General features: G+C 49.2%; 1 protein-coding gene across 1 annotated transcript; it reads left to right on the top strand.

The window, feature by feature from the left end:
* Nucleotides 1-278: 278 nt before the first annotated feature.
* LOC149328431 (translocator protein-like) lies at nucleotides 279-8337 on the top strand. The gene is made up of 3 exons (XM_089562005.1): nucleotides 279-426; nucleotides 5707-5922; nucleotides 7935-8337. Exons 1-3 carry the CDS (start codon nucleotides 310-312, stop codon nucleotides 8106-8108), a joined length of 507 nt encoding a protein of 168 aa, XP_089418131.1. The 5' UTR covers nucleotides 279-309; the 3' UTR covers nucleotides 8109-8337.
* Nucleotides 8338-10892: the final 2555 nt, after the last annotated feature.

Here is a 10892-nt window from a genome sequence, read left to right as displayed (position 1 = left end):
TTTACAGGTGTCTTGCGCTTCATCCCTAAGAACGAACACACAGCCAATGTTCGTGTCCCTACTCCTTGACCGGGAACGGCAAGGTTACCATTAGACACCCCGCACTTAAGCCTCTTCGGCGGGCAAAGTATACACACAACAAAAACCTGAAGCATGTGAGCCCCACTTTTTGTTCGTGGTAGGTAACTCTGAAACGCTGAAGTTCACAAGGGCTAACAGTGCAGTGTTGACTGTACGAGAGAGCAGTAGATGGACTGATTGTTCCTGTCTGCAGGCGTGAGGACCAGGGGGCTGGCGTAGGGGGAGCCCATGGACGACTACGACTACAAGGAGGCCTCCCAGGCTGTCTGCTGGGTGCTGCTGCCCAACCTGGGCGGCCTGGCCGGCTTCTACATCGTCAAGTCTAAGCACGACCTGGTGGCGGAGGTGGGTCGTGTACGGTATGCACCTTGATAGGATGCCCCATGGCCTGGACCATACCTCTTTCTGCATGAAGGGATTTGTCAGGTGATGACATAGGTAGTGGTCGTTAACATGAACACAACAGCGGCTCATCGCACTTTCCAGGGCATCACTGCAATGTGATGCGCCAAAGGTTGTTCCGAATGTACGTTCGGTTGTGCTGCGTAAACTTTGGAGAGATTTTGCAGTTTTATGACAACCGCCCTATAAATTCCAGGTCTGAGTGAACCTGCTTCTATACATGGAGGGCTTAGGTGTGCTAGGCGCTTTGTATAGATCACTACACCGCTTGCTGGAAGTTTCTCCTAATCTTTGCTCCAGTGGCGCATTCATCGTTTATATCGCTAGTGTGGTAGTAGAGAGCGTCACATTGATAATGCAAGTACTAATTGTCCGCAGGCACCGCAGCATGGGTTTACAGGATGGTTGTGTTAAAAAAAATGAATCAGTGGCGCTGCTCTGGGATAGGATTAAAGTAAGTGAAGCTATGTGGGCTTAACCGATTTACTCCAAGCCCCAGGACCTTCTTTCATCGTACACTGTTCCCATCTAGGAATCTGCATTCATTTAATGAGCGCGGTGGCTACTTTTTGTCGGTGCTATTGAGGTTATCCACGATCGCCTGTTGGATGGTGGTCATTGCCATGAATTCTGTTAATAGATGATCATCTAAATGGTCGTGTATTCCATGCCACACATTTGGGCTAAGTGGTCGGGATTTGACTCCTTATGAAGGGGGCAATGATATCTGGAGTTATATAGGTGCCGGTACTCTTGTATCAGACGCTTACTTGGTGTCTGCTTCCAGAGCCGGCTGGGATTGGATATTCTTATGTATCAAACAAAGGCTGTACCTTTAGGCAAAGAATAACCAAAGGCCACTGCCTAAAATAGGCGTTACTCCCGCAGACATGGCCTCGCCATGCGCAGAAGACGATATCGTGTCCGCCTCGAAGCGTTGATCGGCAGACTTCTGGGTATTTCAGCTGGCCTCATTTAGCAACAAAAATTGTTGCTAGCGGCGCTTCCCAGAGAACGATTTCATGTGGTGATTGTTCATTCATATCCGGCGCTTAGCTGTCAACAGGGGTGTAATGACTGAAGTTTTTGCACAGAGCTTTCTATTTTTTTTTTAAAGTTAAAGCTTTAGTTGTCTACTCAAGCGAGGGTCATCGGCGCCGCAATTTGACCTTGAAGTGGAGGAGCGGTGGTGGATTGGCAGCCACGTGACATACGACGTCACCCACCGGAGCTGCAAATGTGCGCCGCCGCTGTGCCGACTGCCGCCGTGGTAGCTGGGGCCACGTCACTAACCACGTGACTAGTCACGTGACTCGTCATTTGCTGGAAGCAGCCAGCGCCGCTCTCGCGGAATTCGCATTACAGTTCCCGCTATGGACGGAGCGAGTCGGGCGGAGCCGTCTGCGTCGTCGGGACGATTTCGCTTAACCACACTTAGCTGAGCTAAACTGTAACCATTTTTTTCACAGAATAGTCAAAACACGCGACCTCGACCCCTTCTCGAAGACTTCCAGTCTGTTGGAGTTACGTGTTGCTAAAAGCTTCCCGCCAAGCGCGCATAAAAAGTCTGGCGAACAATGTGGCGAAGTTTATAGACCATCCGATTCTTGAGGCACTTCCTTTCGTAAAGAAGTTCGTGCGCTACTTGTCTCTTACTTAACAGAATGTCTCACCAAATATCCTCCGCACAACGTTTGTTAGACTATTATTTCGATGCACTATATAGACTTTGGACAGCTGATCAAGTGCGAGAGTCCAAGGTATGAAGTCTCTCCAGTTGTAAAAGGGCACTGAAATGGGCTGTAAATTACGGTGCGGTATGCCTGGGATATTAAATGACGCCGCTTCATGAATCATCATCATCATCAGCCTGACTACACCCACTGCAGGGCAGAGGCCTCTCCCATGTCTCTCCAATTAACCCTGTCCTTTGTCAGTTACCGCCACTGTATCCCCGCAAACTTCTTAATCTCATCCGCCCACCTAACTTTCTGCCATCCCCTGCTACGTTTGCTTTCTCTTGGAATCCACTCCGTTACCCTTAAGGACCAGCGGTTATCTTGCCTTCGCATTACATGCCCTGCCCAAGCCCATTTCTTCCTCTTGATTTCAACTAAGGTGTCATTAGCCCACGTTTGTTCCCTCACCCACTCCGCCCTCCTCCGATCTCTTAACGTTACACCTATCATTTTCCTTTCCATAGCTCGCTGCGTTGTTCTTAACTTAAGCTGAACCCTCTTTGTTAGCCTCCACGTTTCTGCCCAATAGCTGAGTACCGGTAGGATACAGCTGTTGTATACTTTTCTCTTGAGGAATATTGGTAAGCTACCATTCATGATCTGAGAGAACCTGCCATATGCGCTCCACCCCATTCTTATTCTTCTAGTTATTTTCCTCTCATGATCCGGATCTGCGGTCACTACCTGCCCAAAGTAGACATATTCTCTTACTACTTCCAGCACCTCGCTACCAATTGCGAACTGCTGTTCCCTTGCTAGGCTGTTGAACATTACTTTGGTTTTCTGCATGTTAATTCTTAGCCCCACCGTTCTGCTCTGCCTGTCTAACTGATTGATCATGCTTTGCAGTTCTTGTCCTGAGTGGCTTAGCAAGGCAATGTCATCAGCGAATCGCAAATTACTGAGGTATTCCCCATTAACTCTTATCCCCAACTGTTCCCATTCCAGTCCCCGGAATACCTCCTGTAAGCAGGCAGTGAAGAGCATGGGCGAGATCGTGTCTCCCTGCCTGACACCTTTCCGTATTGGAATTTTATTGCTGACTTTATGGAGAACTATAGTCGCTGTGCAATCGTTACAAATATCTTCCAATATTTTCACATAACACTCTTCTACACCCTGAATCCGCAATGCCTGCATGACAGCTGAGGTTTCCACTGAGTCAAATGCCTTCTCGTAATCAATGAAGGCTATATATAGGGGTTGGTTATATTCTGCGCATTTCTCTATCACCTGATTGATAGTGTGAATGTGGTCTATTGTCGAGTATCCTTTACGAAAGCCTGCCTGATCATTTGGTTGACTAAAGTCCAAGGTTGTCCTGACTCTATTAGCGATTACCTTAGCAAATACCTTGTAGGCAACGGACAATAAGCTGATTGGTCTGCAATTCTTCAAGTCCTTGACATCTCCTTTCTAATGAATTAAGATAATGTTAGCGTTCTTCCAAGCTTCTGGTACTCTCGAGGTCACAAGGCATTGCGTATACAGGCTGGCTAATTTTAGTAGCACAATCTCTCCTCCGTCCTTCAACAAATCTGCTGTTACCTGATCCCCACCAGCTGCTTTCCCTCTTTGCATTGCTCCTAAGGCTTTCTTTACTTCCTCCTTCGTTACTGGCAGGATGTCCCATTGCTGTGCTCGACTGCCTCCCTCAGTAACTTGATGATTACATTCGCTACTGTATAGATTTGTGTAGAACTCTTGGGCTAATTCAACTATCTTATCCATATCGCTGATGACATTGCCCTGTTTGTCTTTTAACGCATACATCTGGTTTTTACCTATGCCCAGTTTTCCCCTCACTGATTTTAGGCTACCTCCGTTCCTTAGAGCATGCTCGATTTCCTCCATGTTAAACTTTCTTATGTCGGCTACCTTCATGAATATCTTTCAGCAAGAATTTTCCAGATGTGTTTTGTAGAAGCTGAGTTACCTATAGTCAAAATTTTAACTGCAGCGCGCGGCAATTCCTCGGGGGGGGGGGGGGGGGGGGGGGGGGGAGCTGAGCTTTCTGACCAGCTGGAGCGACATGGTTCATTGACCGCGGCCATGATAGCTACGTGTCGTCTGAAAGAATCTAACCAATAGCCATCTTTTAACATCCATATGCGAGAGCGCGAAACAGAGGAGGGCATGGGTACAAAAAATGCGGCGGAAAAGGCTCGCCGAACTTCGCCCGCGTTTGTGGATTCTCGGCTGCATGTAGAAGCGTAATATTTGGCTCAGGTGTTCATTACAACACAACGTAGCGATTGAGCGAGTTATTCTACTTTCTTCAGAAGGTGGTTCAAAGCCCCTTTAAGCGCACGTTCCTTATGTCCAGTGTCGTACGTGACGTCGGCCCTACAGGTTCTTGTGACAATGGGAGCTGACCTGCATTTGTTAAATCTAGAAGCTTGGTAGCTGACACTTTCACATTGTCGATTTTACGAAAAACTATTTATAGTATTTTCATTTGTTGCATGCTGTTAGGGGCATAAAGGTGCATGTAGGGAATTCCTTGCAGTGGAACCATGTCACTAACACGATGGGACGCATATGTGTCATTGCAGAGACACGCACCAAAAATTCTGCTCGCGGGAAGACATAGCTACATTGATCTTGTTTTTTGCACTATTGCGAACAGGCCTAGGAAGGCGTGAATTTGGGCCTGTCGGTTATCCATGAAACAGCTAGCGCAGGAAACGGGACGACAGAAAGAGAACACACCACGAACGCTGGTGGTGTGTCCTTCTCTTTCTGTCGTCCAGTTTCCTGCGCTAGCTGTTTTCAGGCCTAGGAAGATAGCAGTGCCGCTTTCGCCGTGCTTACACGAAGTGCACACCGCAGTCCAACGAACAATATGACGGCGCCCAGGTATCGTTCATTTTAAATCACTCCATTTTAGCTTAAACGATACTCACCTAAGAGGTGGAAAATTGGAGGCTAACGAAAGGGCTTGAAATTAAGTTGAGGGCAGCACAGTGGGCTATGAAAATGAAGGTGATAGGCGTAAAGTTAAGAGGAAGGTCGAAAGCTGAATGGGTCAGGGAACAAATTAGAGAATGATATCCTAGTCCAAATCACGAACGGACATGGGCAAGGCATGTAATGCCAAGGCAAGACAACTGATGGTCGTTTAGCGTTACAGATTGGATTACAAGCGAAAGCAAGCGTAGCCGGGGGCGGAAAAGCCAAGGGGGGGGGGGGGGGGGGGCGGAATAAGATCACGAAGTTTTCGGGAATTAGAGGGCCACAACTGACACGGGGCAGAGTTGATTTGAGGGATATGGGCAAGGCCACTGTCCGGTAGTGGGACCCGCCATACATTAGTGGTGCGGGAAAGTCCCAACCTAGGGTCTCGATCTACTCTGTCCGGTTGTGAACATAGTTAAGCCGATGATTATGATGTTGATAATGATGTGGGGCATCCATTCAAGTTCTGCCTCTCGAGGAGTTGCACATGCGTGCGCTGACACCTTTTCCTCTGCCGTCTCGACAGCGCTGTCCTCCGGCGCGCTTCTACCCGGGCGGCACCAGCCAGGTGGCGCTGTGGATGCTGTTTAACAGCGCCATGGGCTATGCCGCCTACCTGGTGTTCCGCGACGGCCGGGGCCTGCACGGACCCGCTAGACCAGCCCTGGCCGTGTTCTCCGCGGGGCTCTGCTACAACTGGGCCTGGCCGCCTATTTTCTACTCCAGGGAGAAGCTGGCGCTGGTCAGTGCCTGCCACGATCACTGGGAGACCTTGAGCCCTTAGCGTGCTTATCCTCAACGTTGCGGAGTTTGCATGCCCGTAAACAAAAGCCGAATCCCTCTGTCTGCAAACATTGCCTTTGGAACCGCCTCTGGAACTTATCTTGGTAGATACGCTATATGCTTTGCAGGCGTCGTTAGGATGCAGTTATCTAGTACGGCTTGCAACATGCACAATGTCAGAAGTAACAAACTCGAGACGAAGACGGGCAGCTCTTTACCATGCTTTTGTTGCTCGGGCATGGCGGTATAGCGAAGAACTTGATGCAAGTCAGACATCCTCAGACACTGCATGTTTTCTTGCAAGCGGGCAAGCCCACATCATTTCTAAATATTAAGTTGCACTATTACACAATTTTTCGTTAGAGGCCCCGCACCTCAAACAGGTGCACCGCAATGCGCACTGTGTTCACTTGTGCCGGCGGCCCCAAAGGCGCTCTGTACAATTTCACTGTAGGCCGCTAGAAACGCCCTGAACATGGTGGTCCTAAAGGCTGCATGGCACTTGCACGGTTTTCCGGAAAGAACGCTCGATTTCAGGGGCCACCAAACTTCGTTTCTGCCATTTCCCTCGACTGCAGTTCTTTCCTCTGTTTCCCTCGTAAGCCACTTCAGCGCGCTTTGCATTGTTTATCAACCGCTTAGCACTTCTCACGGTAACCACCCTTGCTACCACCGCTGTCTTCTGTGGATGTGAGGTCAGCGGCGACGGCCGCTGACCTCACATCCGCACCTCCCCGAAAGCCAACCGGAGCATAACGTCATGATGACGCGATTGCGAAGCTCCCAGAAAGAAACAAAGCCTAACCTTTGCCCTTATTCGTGATGGTGATGACGGATATTAATGACCCAAAGGCAGTTTTGTCAAAAGAGGGACGTGGCGCAGGATATTTTCTACTGATGGTGGAGTAAAACTCCCATTTTTCAAGCAGTTCATCCCGAAGAAACCGAGAACCAGACGAGCGAAAGTTTGAACCCATTATATTACCAGTATGCACCCGGCGGCACTCAGGTTCGAGCCCCACACCTCCCGCATGCAAAATTGATGCTCATCATGATGATTGATGCTAGGCCACCGTTGAGGTTGACCTTTTAGTACCGCTAACTTGGCTGAAGCGTTAAAAGCAATAGAGCCTACGTGTTATGGAAGCACTGAAGTAAGCGTGACAGTTAAGGTGGGCAACTTTCTTTTCATTAAGAGATACGGTGAGCGCAAACAACCAAGAATACAACAAGACTTAAAGACAGGAAATGCCATTCTTCAACTTTACACTAAGCCGTAATTTTAGAAATGGAAATTGGTTTTTGAGGAAACGAAATGACGCGGTATCTTTCTCACATCTCGGTGGACTCTTGATCCGCGCCGTAAGGGAAGGCATGAAGGAGGAAGTGAAGGAACAAAAGAAGAAAGAGGGGCCGTAGTGGAGGCCTCCGGAATAATTTCGACCACCTGAGGATCTTTAACGTGCACTGACATCGCACAGCACGCGGGCGCCTTTCGCGTTTGGCCTTCATCGAAACGCGGCCACCGTGGCCGGGTTCGAACCCGGGAACTCTGGCTCAGTAGCCGAGCGCTCTAACCACTGATCCACCGCGGCAGTTTCATAATTTTGTATCCTCTCTTCTTTGTCTATCCGTATGGTTTGGTTTGGTTTATGGGGTGGTCCCAAAGCGACTAAGGCTATGAGAGACGGCGTAGTGGAGGGCTCCGGAAATTTCGACCACCTGGGGTTCTGTAACGTGCACTGACATCGCACAGCACACGGGCCTCTAGAATTTCTCCTCCAAAGAAATTCAACCGCCGCGGCCGGGATCGAACCCGCGTCTTTCGGGTCAGCAGCCGAGCACCATAACCACTGAGCCACCGCGGCGGCTAGTGCTACTTCTCTTTTGATGCGGTCACTATAGCTTATGCCAAGATAAGGGCATAGATTCTTAGACATTGCAACTGACGGCGCCCTCTGCGCGTCGCAGGCCATGGTAGACGTGTCGCTGCTGTGCGGCGCCGTGGCGCTGCTGGGCCACCTGTACTTCCCCATCAACCAGAAGGCGGCCAAGTTGATGCTGCCCTGCTTCGCCTGGGCGCTCTGCGTGGCCACGTACAACTTCCGCGTCTGGCGCTGGAGCAAGCGGAGGAACAGCGCCTAGACACCACCACCACTCCGTGCAACCACGCCGTGCACGCACCCAGCTCCGTTGACAACAGCTTCCACCCTGGTTACGGGCTGCGCTTGTGCTTTGGGCGGGCGGCAAAGCCCTCGTGCTGTGGAATCCATCAGCCAGTTGCAGAACGGCCGGTGAGCTGCGCGAACAGAACACGTGACAGACTCTGCGCAGCGTAGACAAACTGTGTGTATGTGTGCTTGCGTCCCTTAGAAGTGTTTAAATACAGCTGCTTTGAACATGAAAAGGACGCAGTGTGACAATAAAGCAATTCTTGTCCCTTAACTGAGAACTGTGTTGCCTGCTCGGTTTTTTGGATGTCTCAGCGCGGTTACCATAAAAGGATTTCATCTTCGAGGATATCATCTACCGTTGTAGATGTAAGGGTGTTCCTCCGTTATTCAGCTGAGTTTAGACCTGTACTCGTGAGGCAGGCTCTCACTGAAGCCAGTGTATACAGAGCTAGCTGCGCATACGTGTGTAAGGAATGCAAGCCCGTTTCACAACGTTCAGCCAAGTCGAAAAAAAAGGGGAAATTTTCTGTTGTCCCAACACATATCTTCAAGGTATTTTTGGCCATGGACTTGGAGAAACAACAGAAATTCCTGCAATATTGTTCTCTCCCCTGCAGCTACAGAGCTGCAGTACAGACAAATACTAGAGTGCTACAGAAAAATATTACGACAAAACAGTTCGCCGTATTTTGGGAACGATTTTTTCGTTTTCTTCCACTAGGACTGCCCGCATTCCATACATCTCTGCACATCATTTGCAGCATCGTCTACAAAGGAGCAGAGCAAGGATGGAGTGATGTTTACACAGGTGGAGCGGTATCCATGTGCGGGCTTACAGAGACACAAATATGAGCGGACACCGGAGATTGGGCACAGGAAAGTAAAATGTAATCAATCTTTTCCACCCATTTAAAAGATAAAGAGCGAAAAAAAATTCTTAAAATTAGTCAAACAAACGGCGCGTAACAACCGGTGATGGGCTGCGGTAGGAAAAAGGGGAGGAAGGGGGGGGGGGGGGGCAGTCGTTACGACGAGCCAATCTTTGGCAATGCCAAAGGCGGTGCTGTATTATCATCCAGTTTTTCTTTTCTCTTCGGTGAGACGCATTCTTTAGACCAGTGGTTACGGTGCTCGGCTGCTGACCCCCAAAGACGCGGGTTCGATCCCGGCTGCGGCGGCTGAATTTCTTTGGAGGAGAAATTCTAGAGGCCCGTGCACTGTGCGATGTCAGTGCACGTTAAATAACCCCAGGTGGTCGAAATTTCCGGAGCCCTCCACTACGGCGTCTCTCATCGCCTTAGTCGCTTTGGGACGTTAACCCCCATAAACCAAACCAAACCATTCTTTAGACGTGGATAATTTTGGACGTGCTTCTGATATACCAGCACAACTTCAGTTCGGACAAGTTGTTTCACCATGATGTCTGAATGAACACAGGTGATTATCTTCGACATTTTTTTTTGTTCTGAAAACTGAACATTTTGGCAGATTCGCCTGTCTTTTTGGTTTCGATAACTTATTGTAAACTGTGATGCATTTTCTGCAATCAAAACTTGCCATGCTAAAGGGGCCCAGAAATACAATCTTAGCTCACTGTTTTGCCTGTTAATCGCATACAGTGAGTTACAATGGTGCTATTAGCGTCGATAATACCGCGTATATTCCGTTTTTAAAAATTTTAATGTCCTCCCAAAAACAAATTCATGACTCTGATGGTGTCCCCACACAGTGGCGGGTTTTAGCAGCGGATATGACATCACCCGGCGCGAGCTGATGACTGGACAGTCAATATACTGTAAATTGTGTGAATAAATAGACACATTTTGTCACCTGTCGGTGTTTTATATTAGATAAACAAAAACAACTTGTTCGTCTTAGATAAAAGCCCTGCAACGCAAGTAAAATAAAAATACACCACCAGGGGCTCTGGCATGGAAACGACGCTGCCAGTCTCAGCAAGAACAAGTTACAGAGAGCAGGCAACCATGGAGTGCAAACTTCCGCGACGTGCTCTGGCAGGCTGTTTTGATTGGTTGCACCAGGTGCCGTCATTGGGAGAGCGAAATAGGAGTGGGAAGCCGCGCCAAAATCGAGTTGAGGGCAGCGTTTTGTTTGCTTGTATTTTGAAATTTCTTCATTGAATAACTCCCGTTCCTGTGCATCGATTCCTGTAATTCTTTTTAAGTCAACATCTGTGTGACACAAAGAATCCACCTGAAGTATAGCCGGTATCCCCCCAAGCAGTGTTTCGCAGCCCTTTTAAAAACCCCGACGGTTCGGAGCCGTCTCGGCTCCTCCTCCAGGAGTGACAGTGGGCCGTTTGGCTTGTGGAGGGCCGGAAGGCGTGCGACGTTGTGAGAGGGGCGATAGAGATCGGAGGGGGTAGTCGTCTTGGGCTTTACGGCTGTTAGTAACGGTGTATTGCGTAAAAGTGTAGTAATATCGGTATATCGTATAACTGGCAATGTCACAACAGGTGAAAGACGTCCCTTTTCTGATTTCTCAAATACAAGCTTCGACCTGTATAGAAGGAAACGTCCCAAGTGAAATTGGCCGACGGCCGACCATCGGTAAGCAATTGGACAGTGCTCGGCAGCAGGTATCCTCGGCCAACCAATGGCGACACCTAGCCGGGCCGTGGTTGGCTGTCAATTGGGCTCGTTAATAGTTGGCCAAAAACGTTCTGCCAACTACCGGCAAATGATAGGGAATTAGTCGGCACCCAACGCTCGGGCAACCACACGGGGACCATCGT

The sequence above is a fragment of the Amblyomma mixtum genome, chromosome 9 (genome assembly GCF_055824585.1).
Source record: "Amblyomma mixtum isolate Tamu chromosome 9, ASM5582458v1, whole genome shotgun sequence".
NCBI classification, from domain to species: domain Eukaryota; kingdom Metazoa; phylum Arthropoda; class Arachnida; order Ixodida; family Ixodidae; genus Amblyomma; species Amblyomma mixtum.
This window is presented reverse-complemented; position numbering and strand designations above follow the sequence as displayed.